The sequence below is a fragment of the Salvelinus fontinalis genome, chromosome 31 (genome assembly GCF_029448725.1).
Source record: "Salvelinus fontinalis isolate EN_2023a chromosome 31, ASM2944872v1, whole genome shotgun sequence".
Lineage (NCBI taxonomy): Eukaryota > Metazoa > Chordata > Actinopteri > Salmoniformes > Salmonidae > Salvelinus > Salvelinus fontinalis.
The window spans coordinates 36,676,493-36,698,839 of NC_074695.1; the positions used below are offsets into that span (position 1 = coordinate 36,676,493).

A 22,347-nucleotide genomic window follows, 5' to 3' on the forward strand; every position below is an offset into this window, starting at 1 on the left:
TATAGAGCAGACATTGTCATCGGACACTCGTTGAAGGGGTTCATTTACACTCTGTGCTTCTGTTTTTCAACGCCAAACCCCTCACTGGTGTGCCTTGGCCAAAGAGCACCGGTTCCAATTCAAGTGCCAATGCCGTTTACCAAACTCCAGGCGGTGCTATGGTCGGATTACATGAAAATAGAGGTCTTTGGCGGCACCACGCACCCCAGTGGGGGGTTTGGCAGAAAAGGACCTCATACTTACGGTAAAATATGGTGGTGGATCTTTGATGTTATGGGGCTATTTTGCTATTTAGCTCAGTATTTGTATTATTTGTTTTATAGTCATTTTTGCTCATCTTTATCAAGGGGGCCAATAATTATGGACCTGACTGTATATGACATAATGCTGATCCATAAAAACAATTCTTGACACTATATCAGACCTCTGTCTTGAGGTTGATAGTTGCCATGGCGCCCTGGTAGCAGCCTAGACAGCTCCTGTAAATTTCTACATATTTAGTTATTTCAAAGGTGTTGTTTTTTTGTTATTGTTTTTGTTATTAACATTTTTGTTTTTTTCTGGTGGTTTTGATCCACGAATTTGCAAATTGAGTGAAAGGTCAACTATTTTGGTCTTGGCTAGCTAGCTAGCTCGCTAATGTTTTTGTTTGAAAAATGCATCTGGACAGTTCCAGCTTTTTTATTTGAGCTGGCTGACAGTTCCTGATCTTTTGAGAATATGATGTAAGGAGTTGCTTGAAGTGTGAGAGGAATGGGAGATGGAAGAATGCAGTGCTGAGGCAGAGGGCTCGTAGAGAGGACCCAGAGCTGCCAAGGCATCACCCAAGTGGGTGCTTCACAGAGTGGAAGAGGAGAAGTCCAGTGACTATATGACTCTTTACAAGATCACCAGCAGACTCCATCACCATCATTTACCATCCTCTGACTAGCTCACTCCGCTCAAGCCATGATCCGACCCTTTCCACCTGCAGAGGATGCAGCATTCAAAGACTTGGCCTCTAATTGGTTGACCTGACCTGTCATGATATATTGCTTGTTTGTTTTTTGCTTATGAAGCGCTTTGAGATTTTTAATTTTGAAAGCTCTCTTATTATTATTATCATCATCATCATCATCTTCATTAAGATGCAATGGGTTACCATGGGAAATACACTTGTAGGATTCAGACATGACATATCCTTTAAGACATCACCATCATTGTGATGCAATGGGTTACCATGGGCAACAACAGGACATCTGCCAAAATCACAGGTCCACCCCCTTCAGTCTGGTTTCAAGGTACAGTCCCTTGCAAAACTATTCACCCCACTTGGTGTTTTTCCTATTTTGTTGCATAACAACCTGGAATTTAAATTGATGTTTATTTGGATTCCATGTAATGGACATACACTAAATAGTCCAAATTGGTGAAGTGAAATGAAAAAAATGACTTCTTTCAAAAACAAAACAAAATTTTTTAATGGAAAAGTGGTGCATGCATATGTATTCACCCCCTTCGCTATAAAGCCGCTAAATAAGATCTGGTGCAACCAATTACCTTCAGAAGTCACATAATTAGTTAAATAAAGTCCACCTGTGTGCAATCTAAGTGTCACATGATCTGTTACATGATCTCAGTATATATACATCTGTTCTGAAAGGCCCCAGAGTCTGCAACACCACTAAGCATGTGGCACTATGAAGACCAAGGAGCTCTCCAAACAGGTCAGTGACAAAGTTGTGGAGAAGTACAGATCAGGGTTGGATTCTAAAAAAATATCCGAAACTTTGAACATCCCACAGAGCACCATTAAATCCATCATTAAAAAATGGAAAGAATATGGCACCACAACAAACCTGCCAAGAGAGGCCGCCCACCAAAGCTCACAGACCAGGCAAGGAGGGCATTAATCAGAGAGGCAACAAAGAGACCAAAGATAACCCTGAAGGAGCTGCAAAGCTCCACAGCGGAGATTGGAGTATCTGTCCACAGGACCACTTTAAACGGTACACTCCACAGCTGGGCTTTACAGAAGAGGGGCCAGAAAAATCTGGTCAGATGAAACTAAAATTGAGCTTTTTGGCCATAAAGGAAAACACTATGTCTGGAGCAAACCCAGCACCTCTCATCACCCCGAGAACACCATCCCCAGAGTGAAGCATGGTGGTGGCAGTATGATGCTGTGCGGATGGTTTTCATCGGCAGGGACTGGGAAACTGGTCAGAATTGAAGGAATGATGGATGGCGCTAAATACAGGGAAATTCTTGAGGGAAACCTGTTCCAGTCTCCCAGAGATTTGAGACCGGGACAGAGGTTCACCTTCCAGCAGGACAATGACCCGAAGCATACTGCTAAAGCAACACTCGAGTGGTTTAAGGGGAAACATTTAAATGTCTTGGAATGGCCTAGTCAAAGCCCAGACCTCAATCCAATTGAGAATCTGTGGTATGACTTAAAGATTGCTGTACACCAGGGGAACCCATCCAACTTGAAGGAGCTGGAGCAGTTTTGCCTAGAAGAATGGGCAAAAATCCCAGTGGCTAGATGTGCCAAGCTTATACATACCCCAAGATTATTGCAGCTGTAATTGCTGCAAAAGGTGGCTCTACAAAGTATTGACTTTGGGGGGGTGAATAGTTATGCATGCGCAAATTATTTAAAAAAAATTAAATTCCAGGTTGTAAGGCAACAAAATAGGGAAAATGCCAAGGGGGGTGAATACTTTCGCAAGCCACTTTAGCTGCCTTTTTAAAAAGGTCAGTCATGATCATTAATGAGAAACTGACTAAACTGCCTTTGGTTCATTATATAGAACACATTTAATTGTGAAATAAATCAATTATATCTATTAAAATTCTTTAATAATATTTATTTATGTTATTTATTTGACATTTTTCAGGATAAAATCTTTTGAGAATCACCATTTCATTTTCAAGTGTAAAAATAAAATAATACTCAGTAACAAGAATAATGGCAACCACTATCTTATAATAGTAACAATTAAATTATAATAATAAAAAGGATACATTACGAGCATAATAAAGTAATTTTTGTACAACTACTAATAGGCCTACAGCTAATAAAAACTACTGCTACAGTTACTAATACAACTAATACAAATATGTACCTATAATATATACTGTACATATATACTTACAAATATCTTCACATGGTGATGTTTCTACTAAAAAACAGAAACAGTTTTTTTCTTAAAATTAACAATTCACTGTGTGATTTTCATGCCTGGATTTTAATAGGTAAATTATTGAATCAGTTGGGCCTTTGTAACAGAGAACTTACTCCAACCTCCTAATGTAGGGTGGCTTGGGTTTAAAAGCCCCACTCCTGTAATTCTCACAGAAACCAGTTTATGTCACCGTTTTTTAAAAAGGTTCCCTGGATGCAACTAGTTTTGCTCAACAAAAAAATGTAATCTGTCTCATCCCAACTTTTTAAGTTACTCCAACAAAACGATTTTGAAGTACAAACTCCCACTTGAGAGAATTGAGACATGGATTGTGTATGTGTGCCATGGGCAAGCCAAAATATTTAAGTGCTTTTGGACACAGTATGGTAGTCGGTGCCAGGCACACTGGTTTGAGTATGTCAAGAACTGCGACGCTGCTGGGTTTTTCACGCTCAACAGTTTCCCATGTGTATCAAGAATGGTCCACCACCCAAAGGACATCCAGCCAACTTACTTTTAGTGTTGAAGCATCATCCAGACAGTTTTTTTGGTCAGAGTTCCATTCCTGATATTTCTTTGGCAGGCTTAGTTGCTTGCATTAGCCATATAGTGGTAGTGGCCAGACTCACCCCAAAACATGCTTCAAAAAATCTCCACATAAAATTCAAAAGACGATTACATTTTCGGGGGGGGCTGTAGAAAAATTTGATATTGTTTTTTTCTGCAAACATTCGCAATTGTTCTTTTAAAGAAAATGGACTAGCTACTAGCTAAGTTCGTTGCATGCAAAGATTTTTATAACTAACCCAAGATAGACCAGAGTCTGTCGTTTCCAATGGGAGCAAATTAATAATAATGGGCAGAACAAGCAAGGACGTGGGCAGAGTCAAGCATGAGTTAGTGAGATCCTATTGGCGCGTTCTAGCATTTATTTGCATATTACCGTTAGGAAAAGCCTACTCTGTGAAGTGTGCTTGTGCAATAACTAAATTTGCACTCCTTCTAAACAATGCCATTTTTTAAAACTTTGGCAAAGGTTAAAGTCTACAAAACCCAGTCCACTCTGTTGTTACAGATTATAGTTTTGGAAACAGAAAACCGTATGGAGATCAAATATTTCATTGATGAGAAAATTTGCAGAATGTCGGCCAAATCCATCTTTTCCCACTGGGCTTCCTTTCATCACCATATTTGATAGTGAGTGGAAATGCCAACTGGATACTTCACATTTATACATCCAGTGAAATATCTGTCTCATTGTTTTAGTTGGCCTAGATGTCACTAGCTTGGACCGGGATAAGATTACAGAAAGCCTAGATGACGAAGAAGCTACATGTAACCTTTATTTAACTAGGAAAGTCAGTTAAGAACAAATTATTATTTACAATGACGACCTACCCCAGCCAAACCCAGACAACGCTGGGCCAACTGTGCGCTGCCTTATAGGACTCCCAATCATGGCTGGATGTGATACAGCCTGGATTCAAACCAGGGACTGTAGTGGCACCTCTTGCACTGAGATGCAGTGCCTTAGACCACTGCGCCACCCCGGAGCCCATAGGTTGTTGGATTGCTAAAGTAGTAGTGTAGAACATGTTTATATGTTCATTTACTTATGCAAAAGTGTATTTTTTTATTAGTTGTACTGTATGTGTGTTTACTTTTATAACCTTTATTACAAATTAATTGTCTACAACACACTACTTGCACAGTGTTATCGTTATTTGGGAACATGCTTATGTGTCATAAAATTATTTGGGAACAATGTTAAAGAACAAGTAACTTTATGTTGTTCACATAGTCAAAGGCACTTATACACCTTGTATTTACATGGTTATAGCCGTAGACATGTTGTGTAATACATCTTGGCGTCATTATGTGTTCAGTCTTTATACATTCTTGAAAATCAAGTGGTTCAGAGAAGCAGGTGCGTGTCACACCCTGATCTGTTTCACCTGTCTTTGTGCTTGTCTCCACCCCCATCCCGGTGTCGACCATCTTCCCCATTATCCCCAGTGTATTTATACATGTGTTCTCTGTCTGTTGCCAGTTCGTTTTGTTTCGTCAAGCCTACCAGCATTGTTCCTGTGCTCCTGTCTTGCTCTAGTTCCTGTTTTCCTGGTTTTGACCATTCTGCCTGAGCCTGTCTGCCATTTTGTACCTTGTCACACCACCCTGGATTACTGACGCCTGCCTGCCCTGACCCTGAGCCTGCTTGCCGTTCTGTACCATTCGGACTCTGCTCTGGATTACTGACCTCTGCCTGCCCTTGACCTGTGATCCATTGGCAGCTAACAAAATGAGCACATAGAACTCAGAGATAGCATATAGACCAATGCAGCAGTAGGCCTATGACTTCCATCGTTAACTAAGTAAAATAAATCGGCCTATAGCCCACAAATAAAAATGTCTGTTCTTTCAATCACATTTATCTCTCTACTCCGCCTGTCTGCCTCCCTTTCTTTCTTTCTGTCTTGACTTGAGCTATCGCTAGTGAAGTCCAAAATTGTATCAAATCATCAACTGGGTCCAGCCAGAAGCTGTCGCTAGCGAACTTGAAACATTGTAGTAAATAGCCTATTCCGGACCCTCAGAGTTTCCCGTGCCAGTGAGTTGTGTACAGACAGCTGTACTGGATATATAGGATCATCAGATCATTATATTTGCCCTTTCACACCAAGGCTCGGAGATTATCAAGTCTGGGTATGTTGGAAATATTTTTTAAATACTGAGGAATATTGAATTTCTGTTGCACAAATATCGAGATGATTGCTCCATTTCATTTTGCGCAATAACACTGTTGGCGTGATCAAGGCGTAATCAATCTTTCTGTTAGTGAGCGTCTCGGTCAAAGAGGGAACACCGGCCCTGGTGTATAGCCCACAAAGACATAAGATGGCTGTAGAGTTTCTTGTGGGGACGTTTTAAAGCACATAGTCAGGCCACTACCACTAAATGGCTCATGCAAGCAATTAAGCCAGCCAAACACATTTCAGGAATGGAACTCTGACCAATGTAGTATCTGGGATCTACATCTGTTTATATTAGTTACTATGCTGTTACTAAGCAGTGATGTATTACGACAGTGTTACGTTACTACACCTAATAGGAAATGCACATGCGCACTAGTGTGCCCGGGAAAACTGTAGAGCAGGAGAGGTTTTGACTAAACGAAAACTAACTGTACTCCCGTCTCCTGCCTGGTCATTTCTCCACAACACAAATATTACAACCAAAACAACTGTTTGGATGATGCTTCAACACTAAAAATAAGTGGAAAATGAGGTCTAACAGTGTGCAGTGCCATTTTGTTTCGATATTTGATTAAATTTAAAATACGATACCTAGACTATAGCTTTTAAGAGTCAATTACTCAAAAATGCCCAAATAAAACATATAAAATGGGGGGGGGGGGGGGCACAATGTTGTGTGGAATTTGTAAATGGTGCCGTTGTTGAAATATAGTCCATTAAAGACTGACAAACTATTAGAAACTTGTTTTGTTCAGTGCTGCTTTTGACATTATCGATCATAGTCTGCTGCTGGAAAAATGTGTTATGGCTTTACACCCCCTGCTATATTGTGGATAAAGAGTTACCTGTCTAACAGAACACAGAGGGTGTTCTTTAATCGAGGCCTCTACAATATAATCCAGGTAGAATCAGGAATTACATTTACATTTAAGTCATTTAGCAGACGCTCTTATCCAGAGCGACTTACAAATTGGAAAGTTCATACGTATTCATCCTGGTCCCCCCATGGGAATTGAACCCTGGTCCCCCCGTGGGAATTGAACCCACAACCCTGGCGTTGCAAGCGCCATGCTCTACCAACTGAGCCAGACGGGACCAATTCTAGTAAAGAATTCTAGTAAAGCCAGTGTGTCTATGTATGCGGATGACTCAACACAATACACGTCAGCTACTACAGCAACAGAAATTAATACAACACTTAACAAAGAGCTGCAGTTAGTTTCAGAATGGGTGGCAAGGAATAAGTTAGTCCTAAATATTTAAAAAACTAAAAGCATTGTATTTGGGACAAATCATTCACTAAACCCTACATCTCAAATAAATCTTGTAGTTAATAATGTGGCAATTGAGCAAGTTGAGGTGACTAAACTGCTTGGAGTAACCCTGGATTGTAAACTGTCATGGTCAAAAGATATTGACACATAAGTAGCTAAGATTGGGAGAAGTATGTCCTTAATAAAGCGCTCCTCTACCTTCTTAACAGCACTATCAACAAGGCAGGTCCTACAGGCTCTAATTTTGTTGCACCTGGACTACTGTTCAGTTGTGTGGTCAGGTGCCACAAAGAGGGACTTAAGAACATTGCAATTGGCTCCGAACAGGGCAGCATGGCTGGCACTTGGAGGTACACAGAGAGCAAACATTAATAATATGCATGTCAATCTCTCCTGGCTCAAAGAAGAGGAGAGATTGACTTCATCACTACTTGTATTTGTGAGAGGTATTGACATGTTGAAAGCACCAAGCGGTCTGTTTAAGCGACTAGCACACAGCTCAGACACCCATGCATACCCCACAAGACATGCCATCAGAGGCCTCTTCACAGTCCCCAAGTCCAGAACAGACTATGGCAGGTGCACAGTACTACATAGAGCCATGACTACATGGAACTCTATTCCACATCAGGTAAGTGATGCAAGCAGTACAATCAGATTTTAAAAACAGATAAATATACACCTTATGGAAGAGTGAGGACTGTGAAGCAACACAAACATAGGTACAGACACATGCAGGCACACATAACCTTGCTGCCTTGGCAGCAGCTAATGGGGAACCATAATCCATACAAATACAAAGAGAATGATTTATGTCAAACATGACAATCAAAATCCAGTATTCCTATAGCTTTAAAAAATGCTGCTTGACCTCTAGCTTCCTATATTCACCTGAACCTAAATTGTTTAATACCATTATGCTTCTCACACATGTTGCTCTCAGAACCACATCACCAATGCTACAAATTAAAATCAATACAGTTCTCATGAAGAGGTACTCACCACCTTGCAGATTCAGAACATCATTGGAGTGTATTAATCTTGAGTCATAATAACGATTTTATGAGTGAAACTGTGTTCTATGCTTGCAGCCTGGACCACTGATGTCATATATGCACCCTTATTGTGACACAGTAAAGGTGAGGAGTCAGTCAACATCCTGAACATCTACATTATCCATGGTAAAATAATCAATCAGTTTTATAAAACATACTTGTAATTTGAGTAGAACATTGGCCAAAATATCACAGAAAATAACACTGCAGCCTACCAGAATGTAATATGCTATCTTGTATCAGCTATTGAAGATATCTATTGATTCAGTCATTGACATACTGTACTTAATCAAAAAGTAAAAAAAATATACATTTAAGATGAGATATTTCACAAATATTAATGAAATCAAATACTGTAAAGACGTTCATTTATTGCCACATTACATGTCATACCAGACAGAGTGCTTCACAATCCTTCATAAGCAAATCTCCCAAATTAACATTTCTTTAAACCTGATCAATAATACTGGAACTGCCATTAACCAGATAAAATATAAATTCATTACAAGTCACCTAAACAATTTCAGTATTGTTCACAAAACATTTCATTCTGTTTACAATGATGTCTCTCTCTTCCCTTTCCTTTCTTCTTTGGCTGTAATCAGAGAAATTCAACACAAAACGAACTCAGATGCCAAGATGTACTGAATGGTCAATGTCAACATCATCCCTCATTCACCAGCATAGAAAGAGACACACTGTATTGACTCTACAGAGGAAACTATGTACACCATCCTGGGTCACCAACCAACATCCTCATAGTCAACCACAACCCTGAACACATTCACACACACCCTATCGCAGGCACTATACATTTGCAAAGAAACTAAAGGGTATATGAAAGTCATCCAATGTGATTGAGATTGATTCCGTGTGCAAAACATTGTCAACCGCTGCTTTATTTGGCCATGCTCTGTCTATATACTAAGTGTATTTAGAGCTGGCACTAGAGTGACCGGCTCCGAGAGGTTCTGGTCAGGTGTTCCTTTGCTCTGAAGAACCTTCTGTCGATGTCTTTCCTCTTGTCGCTTTTTCTTCACCAAGTGCTGCTGCTCTTTCCTCTGCTTGTTTGAAGCCTGAGAGAGGGGTTGAAAAATCAGGGGATCAAGATGAAAAGGGGGGGACTTCATGTCCGTTCTGAATTAAATTGAGAAATGCAGTTCTATTTAATCTGGAACATGAATTGAAATAGTCGCACAGACTCAGAATACTGATACAGAATTGGGATTTGATTGCAGAGCCGCCATATAGCGATAACACTCTCCGGCACGTCACATATACTATTACAACTCCCCACGAGACCAGGGTTCAATCCATGTGTTCACCTTTCCCACTGTTTCTCCAACTTGCCTGTCTCCCCATCTCATTTGCTTACTGTCTGAATAGAATGTGTTAAATTCCCAAGGAATATATATTTTTCAAGAATTAGAATTTGAGCATCTTACCTTGGATTTGTGTAGGTTGCCTCCATCAGGTGGAAGTTTGTGATCACTGCATTCTGTCGCTGCCTCTCTACACGCAGAGCATGATCCCGAGGCACACTGGCCGTGACACACTTGGGCTGATAGCTCAGAATCCAACAGCCACTCAGCGTTGATTGTGGCGACACTTAGCAGGAACAGATTCTCCTCTTCACCTGAGAGACATGGCACACAAAACACATGGGGTCAGTTGCAGTGAATACATCACATCAGATGCTCCTGTTGATCATTAACAAAGGGTTTTTGGTTGGTAGCTCCCTCTAAAAGATGGAAATCCCCAAAACAGCCAATAAACATCAGTTGTATTTATTAGCAATGTTTATTATAAGAGGTAGGCTAAGACTGCAGACAAATTAAAGTTTGATAGGAGTTGGGGTTAGAAAAGGACCCCAAACAGCTAGTAGACACTGAAAATCAGAATGCACTGGGGGAGAAGACACTCACAGTTCGGGCCCATGTTCTTCAGGGAATTTAGGATCACATTGTCCTCCTCTGAGGAGGTAGGCGAGGGGGCTTTCGGTCTGTCTGTCTGGCTGTCACCAAACTCACGCTGCCCACTCGAATTATGTAGATTCTGGAGGGACAAGAGTGGGGTGGGGGGGTAAATGATATTGTGAGAGTAGGACTAATCCAAAGGTCAAAATATTTGGTAGTGTGTTTTTAGCTGAAAGGGTCGTTTTTGTACCTCTATACGCAGCTGAGCAGGGCTCTCAGAGTTGTCACCGAATGGTCTTACACTGTCGTAATGGTCTCCATAGCGATAGGCAATATGTAGCTCTCGGCCAACCAGCTTCTCAGAGCCATTTATCTGAATTGAGGAAACATAATGAGTAGGACGTTTGAGTATCAATAGGGGTATTTCGTACATTCTGTTTCATTAGAAGAGGACTTCAGTTTAAAAAACAGTAGTGTGCCAGAATGTGGTCTAGTGGTAGGATCACATATACCACCTTGCAACAGGGGATTCATGCCTCTCCTCGCTGACTTTTTCATATATACCCTTCTATTTTGTACTACGCCCTTATCTACTTTCCTATTGTTATTTCAGAAAAAATTTATAAAATAGGCCAACTTAATGAGATTGGGATCTCCTTTAAAAACAAACAAACAAATAGTAAAATAAAGTGCTTACCCAATTGTGCATTGCTATACCCTTTATACCGCTTAATATCTCTAGCCAAAAGTAGTAAACTACACTGCTCAAAAAAATAAAGGGAACACTTAAACAACATAATGTAACTCCAAGTCAATCACACTTCTGTGAAATCAAACTGTCCACTTAGGAAGCAACACTGATTGACAATACATTTCACATGCTGTTGTGCAAATGGAATAGACAAAAGGTGGAAATTATAGGCAATTAGCAAGACACCTCCAATAAAGGAGTGGTTCTGCAGGTGGTGACCACAGACCACTTCTCAGTTCCTATGCTTCCTGGCTGATGTTTTGGTCACTTTTGAATGCTGGCGGTGCTTTCACCCTAGTGGTAGCATGAGACGGAGTCTACAACCCACACAAGTGGCTCAGGTAGTGCAGCTCATCCAGGATGGCACATCAATGCGAGCTGTGGCAAAAAGGTTTGCTGTGTCTGTCAGCGTAGTGTCCAGAGCATGGAGGCGCTACCAGGAGACAGGCCAGTACATCAGGAGACGTGGAGGAGGCCGTAGGAGGGCAACAACCCAGCAGCAGGACCGCTACCTCCGCCTTTGTGCAAGGAGGAGCACTGCCAGAGCCCTGCAAAATGACCTCCAGCAGGCCACAAATGTGCATGTGTCTGCTCAAACGGTCAGAAACAGACTACATGAGGGTGGTATGAGGGCCCGACGTCCACAGGTGGGGGTTGTGCTTACAGCCCAACACCGTGCAGGACGTTTGGTATTTGCCAGAGAACACCAAGATTGGAAAATTCGCCACTGGCGCCCTGTGCTCTTCACAGATGAAAGCAGGTTCACACTGAGCACATGTGACAGACGTGACAGAGTCTGGAGACGCCGTGGAGAACGTTCTGCTGCCTGCAACATCCTCCAGCATGACCGGTTTGGCGGTGGGTCAGTCATGGTGTGGGGTGGCATTTCTTTGGGGGGCCGCACAGCCCTCCATGTGCTCGCCAGAGGTAGCCTGACTGCCATTAGGTACCGAGATGAGATCCTCAGACCCCTTGTGAGACCATATGCTGGTGCGGTTGGCCCTGGGTTCCTCCTAATGCAAGACAATGCTAGACCTCATGTGGCTGGAGTGTGTCAGCAGTTACTGCAAGAGGAAGGCATTGATGCTATGGACTGGCCCGCCCGCTCCCCAGACCTGAATCCAATTGAGCACATCATGTCTCGCACCATCCACCAACGCCACGTTGCACCACAGACTGTCCAAGAGTTGGCGGATGCTTTAGTCCAGGTCTCTGAGGAGATCCCTCAGGAGACCATCCGCCACCTCATCAGGAGCATGCTCAGGCGTTGTAGGGAGGTCATACAGGCACGTGGAGGCCACACACACTACGTAACCTCATTTTGACTTGTTTTAAGGACATTACATCAAAGTTGGATCAGCCTGTAGTGTGGTTTTCCACTTTAATTTTGAGTGTGACTCCAAATCCAGACCTCCATGGGTTGATAAATTTGATTTCCATTGATAATGTGTGTGATTTTGTTGTCAGCACATTCAACTATGTAAAGAGAAAGAATATTTAATTCATTCAGATCTAGGATGTGTTATTTTAGTGTTCCCTTTATTTTTATGAGCAGTGTATATGGGCAATAGGGTGTCATTGAGGTTACTACCTCCCACAGTGGGGTGTTGAGCTGATGAATGACCACTTTAAGCTGTTGGCTGCGGGCGAACGCCACGATGGCATCATTGCCAGCAAAAGTGCCAGGCTGAGAGAGGTTTGACACTAAGAGGAAGAGAACAACATAACAACAGAGAGAAACATTAGTGACAAGACCTTTAAAAGACAATATTTAGGATGACTTGCATGCTATCAGAAACTTGGGCAGCCAACAACATTTTCACATGCAAATAGTATTTGGTTTCTATCATATTGGGCCATTTCCTTACAATGCTGTGCGAAGGGCACATCATCCTCCACAAAGGGCTCAAAGTCCTGCCGGTGTGACATCATGTACTGCACAGTCTCCTGGCGCAGGCGCAGGTGTCCCCGAGAGTGTCCCTCCAACTGGTCACCCAGAGCCCGGAACAGGCAATTACTACAGGACGGACACAGTATTAGTCAACGTTATAACAGACATTTATAACAGCACTTTGGTGGCATTCCAGGCTGACTACATTGCAGACTTCGCATTGCATCAACCAATGATTACATGCCACGTCATCAATTACAGCCTGGCATCAGAATGCTATATCATATGATATGTGGTTAGCTGATATGTTAAATACCTATTGCGTTGTGAGGTCTGGCAAGTGTCTGCAATGTAGTCAGCCTGGAACGTGGTCCTTCTCTCTCTGAATCTTACCCATCTCCAGGCACCTCTCTCAGTTTGAGTCCCAGCGCATGGAGCTGGTTGGAGAAGCTGACGAACTCCTCTCCATCATCCCTGTCCTGGGGCCGGTTCTTACGGTCTTTTGCGATTGCCCTGCGCGCAGACCGCTCATCCCGCTTCCGCTCCGCGTCACACTTCCTATTTCCGCCACGCACTGGCTTTCCTGTCTGCTTCCGAGACATGGCTGCCGGGCCTACAGACACAGATCTTTACAGATGCAGTAGATCTCTCAGTCACTCACTGGCACATGCAGTTGGGTTACTTTCACACAGGTGGAATCCTGTGTTTCAGAAAGAGGCGGGAAAGAAGAGATGAGAGTTTGAATGCAACTTAGAAAATTAGCTACGTGTAACAACTCAGTTACTTCCACATTTCACATACACTAACAGGGACAGTAGCCAGCTACAAAAAGATGGTTCATATTAGCTAGTTTCAGTCAGTTGATACGTGGCACAGCAGGAAATTGCAATTCCAAATGGGTTAGCTAATTATGATGTAGCTGTCTAGCTCTCAAACTGTAGGCAGCATTCTGCCTTCTCCCTACTGTTTTCAGCCTTCTCCTGTTCAGCCTTCTGCTTCGCCCACGACTGGCTCATGTGAACTACAATCCCAACGCTGTTTTTTATTGTTCAGAAACGTCAATAATCATCGCTTGTGATATAGCTTTCGAAACATATGGCCCTCATCTTTCATATGCGAGAAATTATCCTTCAAATTAAAGTATATATACTTACTGTAGCAGTTTTGCACAGATCCAAACATCTATGGGTGCCTCAATCCACAAAACTACACTTCGGATAAACTTCCCGAGTTATGCTTAGAAACAGGTGTTTTTAGCACACTAAGTTAGATACCTAATTAGCACGTCTGTTTTCCGTAAACAAGCACTGTAACATGGCGATATGGTCATGTTGGAACACTGAGTTACACCTTTTTATCGGGCTTAGGGTTATCTATTTAACCTTTCCTTGTATTATTATTTCTCGCTGATATGAAAGATAAGATCCTTATGCTTCAAAAACCGTACCGCAAACGATGCGTTGGGCGGTTAACAAAACTACTCCGTAGAGAAGACGCCTTCATCCAATGACTTACACTATATATACAAAAGTATGTGGACACCCCTTCAAATTAGTGTATTCTACTATTTCAGACACACCTGTTGCTGACAGGTGAATAAAATCGAGCACACAGCCATGCAATCTCCATAGACAAACATTGGCAGTAGAATGGCCTTACTGAAGAGCTGAGTGACTTTCAAAGTGGCACCATCATAGGATGCCACGTTTCCAACAAGTCAGTTCGTCAAATTTCTCGCCTGCTAGAGCTGCCCCGGTCAACTGTAAGTGCTGTTATTGTGAAGTGGAAACATCTAGGAGCAACAATGACTCAGCTGCGAAGTGGTAAGCCACACAAGCTCACAGAACTGCCTCTGTAAGCAACGTCAGCACAAGAACTGTTCGTCAGGAGCTTCATGAAATGGGTTTCCGTGGCCGAGCAGCTGCACACAAGCTTAAGATCACCATGCATAAGGCCAAGCGTCGGCTGGAGTGGTGTAAATCTCGCCAACATTGGTCTCTGAAGCAGTGGAAACGCGTTCTCTGGAGTGACAAATTACGGTTCACCATCTGGCAGTCTGACGGACGAATCTGGCCCAAGGCATTATGCCAACTGTAAAGTTTGGTGGTGGAGGAGGAATAATGGTCTGGGGTTGTTTTTCATGGTTCGGGCTAGGCCCCTCAGTTTCAGTGAAGGGAAATCTTAACGCAGCAGCATATAATGACATTCTAGACAATTCTGTGCTTCCAACTTTGTGGCAACAATTTGGGGAAGGCCCTTTCCTGTTTCCGCATGACAATGCCCCCGTGCACAAAGCGAGGTCCATACAGAAAAGGTTTGTCGAGATCAGTGAGGAAACACTTGACTGGCATGCACAGAGCCCTGACCTCAACCCCATCGAACACCTTCGGGATGAATTAGAACACCAACTGCGAGCCAGGCCTAATCACCCAACATCAGTGCCTGACCCCACTAATGCTCTTGTGGCTGATGGAAGCAAGTCCCGTCAGCAATGTTCCAAATCTATTTGAAAGCCTTCCCAGGAGAGTGGAGGCTGTTACAGCATCAAAAGGAGACCAACTCCATATTAATGCCCATGATTTTGGAATGAGATGAGCAGGTGTCCACATACTTTTGGTCATGTAGTGTATGTGTCATGTAATGGAACTGAGAGTAGTGATCAAGGACCTGTCATGCTAGCTAGCTGGTAGACCTGGCATCATGGATAACAGCAACAGCTGACAGGGCATAGAGATCCTATTAAACTACTAATTATATTAGTATATATTATATTCTAATGCCTAATTCTGTGACGGGTTGACTTCGACAAGCTAGAGCGAGCCTACGGCTACGTCAGTAGGCTGGACAATAGAACGAGTCTAAATTCACCCAAGGCTGAAAAACGGCAGAAGAACGTTGGCTAAACTGGAACACTAGCGCGTGGCCATAGCAAATGAATTGAATAGAACGTCCAGGAGGCGAACTGGTGCCACGGTGTTCAATAGAACTAATAGAAGCTGGGAGGGTGAAAAATGCACCAAAATAAGGCCTGTTTTTTCGTGATTACTTCAAGCAGCTGGGACATATGGTAATATTGTGAAACTGGGCTGCACGGCGGATGTAATGAACTAGTTATCAGAAAAAAAGCGTTGTTAAACATTTCATGTGTTCAGCCTAACGTTAGTGGACTGGCCAGTTGAGGCGTTACCTTAGCTAGTTATAGCTAATTGCATTAGCTGATCAGCAACTAGCTAGCTAGCGAGCAACTTATGTCAGCTGGATATGACTGCAAGAAAGCTGGGTTAGCCGACTATTTAGCTAGATAACTAGTTTGCAAACGTTAGCTGCTAATGCTAATGGTTAGGTTTGTTAGCCAGCTGGCTAGCTCCAGTCTCATTCTCGCTGATTTCGAGTTAAACACAAGTGAATACATGTCAAGCCATCAGAATATAACGAAGGTAACAAGTTACTCACATTCCACAGAGAACACCCGATGATACTCAACAAACGTCCTATACTACGTTATTTTTGCCTAAATAAGATCTGACTCATGAGCTTGTTTACAATTGCTGTTCAGCGCCACCATCTCCGAGTACGGAAGTGTGAGTGCATGAAATCATATCAACTGGTCGTTTTCAATAAAACGTCACAATACGTTTTATTGAAAATAAAACCCCAGCTCCAAGTAGACCCCCAGCTCCACTAAAACCATTGACAAACTACTTGCCGTTTTCTAGGGATTGTTAAATACATGTTATAACTATTTGGTTTTAATATAGTCAGCAACTACAAATGTCCGATTATTCAATGTAAAACAATTGCGCACATTTAGCTGTATCATCAGAGTTGTACTGCAAGTAATTGCATGCTTTTCATGATGAATAAACACAATGATGCAGAAAAGAAAATGCCCGCGCTGAAGATGTCTATATTGGTCTGTTAAAACAAGACCAATAAAGGAACAGTGCACTACTTTTGTGAAAATGTTTTTACTAAATGTATTTGAGTATTGACCAGCATTTGCAATTTGAATCTGATAATTATTTGTACTAAACAGTTCATCTGATAATACTTGTGGAATATAAAAATATTTGCTTGATATGTTTTCCACTTCCTTTAAATATTTAGCAATTGAAACTTATTTCTATGTGTTAACTGAAATGGTCTATTAAATTATTTTATATGTTAGTAGGTGCTCTTATCAAGAGCAATTTACAGTAGTGAGTGCATACATTTTAGTACTGGTCTCCCATGGGAATCAAACCCATAACCCTAGTGTTGCAAGCACCATGTTCTACCAACTGAGCCACATATCATCACAATCCACTCGATGTCTCAACATACTCAAGTCTACAGGTACCAAACCTAGTTGACCAGCCTATGTACAATACAGTAATGTACATTTAGCGTACATTAAGTGGTTTGTAAGGATGTTAAAGTAATATTTTACATGTTATTTGATCAAGAAAGTATTTAATTTCATGTGGATGTTTTGTGTCTTTGTCCATCACTTTGCACCTTTGAGGACTGGGTTTTGTTCTTTCTGGATTTTATTAGAATGACAATAGCAGAGAAAGGGACAGGGCCACAACTCGTACAATTCCAACTACTGAATCCTGCAGATATCTATATTGGTCTGCTGATACTACTAAAGGCCCAGTGCACTATTTTTGTGAATATATATATATATATATCTTTATATTAATATATGTTTTAAATTATGATTTTCAGGGGGTGCTACAGCACCCTCAGCACCCCTACTTTCCGCGGCTATGTACCACGGTAAATGGCCCCTCTGCTGTTTGATAGGCAGAGCCCACAAAAGATGGGAAATTAAGATAAACCACTCATACTTGTCAGGTATAGATCACTTGTATTAAATATCACTCAAATATCAAATTAATGGTGGCCTATATTGAGAGATATCATGAGGCTACCCTACATGTCTGAAATTTCATGATCAATTGATGGTGTATAACTGATGATAGAGCTAAATGTGTGCAATTGTTTTGCATGGAATAATCAGAAACGTGTAGGTCTGACTATGCTCTTCAGGAGGTGATGATATTACAACCAAATAGTTAACATGTATTTGACAATCCCTTGAAAACAGCACGTAGTTGTCAATGGTTTTAGCAGAGCTATGGTTCTCCTTGTTTTACAACAGAGAAATCGAACGCTCTACACCTTTTTGTGACATTTTATTGAAAATGACCTATTTGTAAAACGTTCAGCTCACAATAAAACCCCTACTTCAACTGTGTTGATAAATATGAATTACTTGATTTTCACTAAGCAAGAATGGTTTAGCTAATGTTGAGGTAAAGAAATTGGAGATAGAGTGGGGCACTTTAACAGGGAAAGACAGCCCCTTGGCAATCATCTTTACAACAGTTACATATCTTTGGTCATTGTGTAGGCTAGGTCTACTTATTAAAGTTGTGGTTAAGTTCAGATCTAGCTTTCTGTGCTATAAAACAACTTTGCATATCTACCAACTGAGATATGAAAATTTGGTTGGTACATGACGATCAACAGTCATCAAACGAACAAGCTCTGAATTATGTTAATGTCAGAAATGTGTGTGGTACAATGTATGACTCAGGATAAAGTGAAAATGTGTTATATTTTGATGCCCCACAATGCAGGCCCTCATTTCCAGTCCTCTCCTTATGACAGATTGCAGTTGGAAAGAGTCTTGTGGAGGAGGACAGAGAGTGTTTGCTGTGTAGAATACCATCAGACATTGTCACAGATGTAGCCTCAGGACCAAAAAGTGCATCAGCAGGCATTGGAAGGAAAGAAGGTCCAAATAACAAAACAAGAAAACACAGTCCAGTGTATACATTCCCAGCTGTATTAGAAATTGGCATTGGAAACTAAAACAATGTGTTCTGGTTTACAAGCTAGGAATGTATTTTCTTGTATTTGTTTATGCATTGACATCTTGTACATAAAGCAGCTATCTGCTTTGTTTAAAGTGTAAAGGGATGTACTATACCTGCTCTACTCATTACCGTAGCCCTATATGAGAAGGTAAGGATCAACAACAAGGTTAACATGATGCCCCTTTTACTAAGTGTAGCCTATACAGTTCATTGTTACTAGCTAGTAGTCAGTTAGCCACTGCTAGCGGTCATCACAATTAACTAAGACATCTGCCAGCCTCAGCCCGGTCAATTCCTGCCAGTCTGCACAGCGCGATATCAACCCAGAGCATATCGGGCTGCTTTTTCTCTACCACATCTCTGGATTCCTACTGCAAGCTCTGAACCTTTACTCCGGATTATCGCAGCTAGCTAGCTGCTATCCAAGAGGTTACTCCTGGCTAACGTCTCTGTCTCGAAGAAAGCACCAGTTAGCCTGGAGCTAGCCTCGAGCTAGGCCCATCTCCCGGCTAGCCGAAGAAATCCACCAGACAATTCCTGGGCTTCAATACCTCTCTTGCCAATTGGCCTGGACCCTTTGCTGCCGACACAAAGCCCCGCCGATCCATCACGACAGGTCTGCCGACGTAACCGTCCGAGGGGGTTTCAACAGGCTCGTCCGTTGCGACGTCCCCCTGAGGCCCATCTGCTAGCCTGCTAGCCCCGGTCTGCTAGCTGTCTGAATCGCCGTGCCTCCAGCTCGCCTAGCTACTCACTGGACCATATGATCACTTGGCTACACATGCCTCTCCCTAATGTCAATATGCTTTGTCTACTGCTGTTTTGGTTAGTGATTTTTGTCTTATTTCATAGTAGAGCCTCCAGCCCTGCTCAATATGCCTTAGCTAGCCCTTTTGTTCCACCCCACACACATGCGGTGACCTCACCTGGCTAAAATGGTGCCTCTAGAGACAAAACCTCTCTCATCGTCACTCAATGCCTAGGTTTACGTCCACTGTACTCACATCCTACCATACCCTTGTCTGTGCATTATGCCTTGAATCTATTCTTCCGTGCCCAGAAATCTGCTCCTTTCACACTCTGTTCCGAACGCACTAGACGACCAGTTCTTTTAGCCTTTAGCCATACTCTTATCCTACTGCTCCTCTGCTCCTCTGGGAATGTAGAGATTAACCCAGGCCCTGCAGCCCCCAGCATCACTCCCATTCCCCAGGCGCTCTCATTTGTTGACTTCTGTAACCGTTAAAGCCTTGATTTCATGCATGTTAACATTAGAATCCTCCTCCCTAAGTTTGTTTCATTCACTGCTTTAACACACTCCGCCAACAAGGATGTCCTAGCCGTGTCTGAATCCTGGCTTAGGAAGGCCACCAAAAATCTTGACATTTTCATCCCTAACTATAACATTTTCCGCCATGATAGAACTGCCAAAGGGGGCGGAGTTGCAATCTACTGCAGAGATAGCCTGCAGAGTTCTGTCATACCATCCAGGTGTTTGCTCAAACAATTCGAGCTTCTACTTTTAAAATTCCACCTTTACAGAAACAAGTCTCTCACCATTGCCGCTTGTTATAGACCCCCTTCAGCCCCCAGCTGTGCCCTGGACACCATATGTGAATTTATCGCCCCCCCATTTATCTTCAGAGTTCGTACTGTTAGGTGACCTAAACTGGGACGTGCTTAACACCCCGGCCGTCCTACAATCTAAGCTAAATGCCCTCAATCTCACACAAATAATCAAGGAACCTACCAGGTTTTACTGCTAACCTACAAAGCATTACATGGGCTTGCTCCTACCTATCTTTCCGATTTGGTCCTGCGGTACATACCTACACGTACGCTACGGTCACAAGACGCAGACCTCCTAATTGTCCCTAGAATTTCTAAGCAAACAGCTGGAGGCATGGATTTCGCGTATATAGCTCCATTTTTATGGAATGGTCTGCCTACCCATGTGAGACGCAGACTCGGTCTCAACCTTTAAGTCTTCACTGAAGACTCATCTCTTCAGTGTAGTCTGGCCCAGGAGTGTGAAGGTGAACGGAAAGGCTCTGGAGCAACGAACCGCCCTTGCTGTCTCTGCCTGGCCGGTTCCCCTCTCTCCACTGGGATTCTCTGCCTCTAACCCTATTACAGGGGCTGAGTCACTGGCTTAATGGTGCTCTTTCATGCCGTCCCTAGGAGGGGTGCGTCACTTGAGTGGGTTGAGTCACTGACGGGATCTTCCTGTCTGAGTTGGCGCCCCCCCTTGGGTTGTGCCGTGGCGGAGATCTTTGTGGGCTATACTCGGCCTTGTCGCAGGATGGTAAGTTGGTGGTTGAAGATATCCCTCTAGTGGTGTGGGGGCTGTGCTTTGGCAAAGTGGGTGGGGTTATATCCTTCCTGTTTGGCCCTATCCGGGGGTATCATCGGATGGTGCCACAGTGTCTCCTGACCCCTCCTGTCTCAGCCTCCAGTATTTATGCTGCAGTAGTTTATGTGTCGGGGGGCTAGTGTCAGTTTGTTATATCTGGAGTACTTCTCCTGTCTTATCCGGTGTCCTGTGTGAATTTAAGTATGCTCTCTCTAATTCTCTCTTTCTCTCTTTCTTTCTCTCTCTCGGAGGACCTGAGCCCTAGGAACATGCCTCAGGACTACCTGGCATGATGACTCCTTGCTGTCCCCAGTCCACCTGGCCGTGCTGCTGCTCCAGTTTCAACTGTTCTGCCTGCGGCTATGGAACCCTGACCTGTTCACCGGACGTGCTACCTGTCCCAGACCTGCTGTTTTCAACTCTCTAGAGACTGCAGGAGCTCGGTATCGGTAGACTCAATAGCCTTGTCTTCGCAAATAACTGCATCGCCTGGTTGTCCGGACCTCTGGCAGTTCTCAGGCCGACTCTTTTCTCTGTATATATCAATGATGTCGCTCTTGCTGCTTGTGATTCTCTGATCCACCTCTATGCATACGACACCATTCTGTATACATCTGGCCCTTCTTTGGACACTGTGCTAAGAAACCTCCCAATGAGCTTCAACGTCATACAACACTCCTTCCGTGGCCTCCAACTGCTTTTAAATGCTAGTAAAACTAAGTGCATGCTCTTCAGCCGATTGCTGCCTGCACCCTCCCGCCCAACTAGCATCACTACTCTGGACGGTTCTGACCTAGAATATGTGGACAACTACAAATACCTAGGTGTCTAGTTAGACTGTAAACTCTCCTTCCAGACTCACATTAAGCATCTCCAATCCAAAATTAAATCTAGAATTGGCTTTCTATTTCGCAACGAAGCCTCCTTCACTCATGCTGCCAAACATACCCTCGTAAAACTGACTATCCTACCGATCCTTGACTTCGGCGATGTCATTTAAAAAATACCCCCCAACACGCTACTCAGCAAACTGGATGTAGTCTATCACAGTGCTATCCGTTTTGTCATATACTACCCACCACTGCGACCTGTATACTCTCGTTGGCTTGCCCTCACTACATATCCGTTGCGAAACCCACTGGCTCCAGGTCATCTATAAGTCTTTGCTAGGTAAAGCCCCGCCTTACCTCAGCTCACTGGTCACCATAGCAACACCCACCCATAGCAGGCGCTCCAGCAGGTATATTGCACTGGTCATCCCCAAAGCCAACACTTACTTTGGTCGCCTTTCCTTCCAGTTCTCTGCTGCCAATGACT

At 43.0% G+C, this 22,347-nt stretch overlaps 1 protein-coding gene across 2 annotated transcripts in view; it reads right to left on the minus strand.

Moving 5' to 3' along the window:
- Window positions 1-8,603: 8,603 nt before the first annotated feature.
- Window positions 8,604-22,347, minus strand: part of otud3 (OTU deubiquitinase 3) — a 41,503-nt gene continuing 27,759 nt past the window's right edge. Inside the window, exons 1-8 of one of the 2 annotated variants that reach the window (XM_055892484.1) lie at window positions 16,264-16,715; window positions 13,204-13,510; window positions 12,788-12,936; window positions 12,511-12,623; window positions 10,419-10,541; window positions 10,178-10,307; window positions 9,698-9,888; window positions 8,604-9,328 (exon numbers count right to left, since the gene is read on the minus strand). In XM_055892484.1, the coding sequence (XP_055748459.1) occupies window positions 9,170-9,328; window positions 9,698-9,888; window positions 10,178-10,307; window positions 10,419-10,541; window positions 12,511-12,623; window positions 12,788-12,936; window positions 13,204-13,412 (1,074 nt within the window). In that variant the 5' untranslated portion in view covers window positions 13,413-13,510; window positions 16,264-16,715 and the 3' untranslated portion in view covers window positions 8,604-9,169. Of the gene's footprint in view, window positions 9,329-9,697; window positions 9,889-10,177; window positions 10,308-10,418; window positions 10,542-12,510; window positions 12,624-12,787; window positions 12,937-13,203; window positions 13,511-16,263; window positions 16,716-22,347 lie in introns of those variants that run through there. The other variant, XM_055892485.1, reaches the window with a different exon arrangement.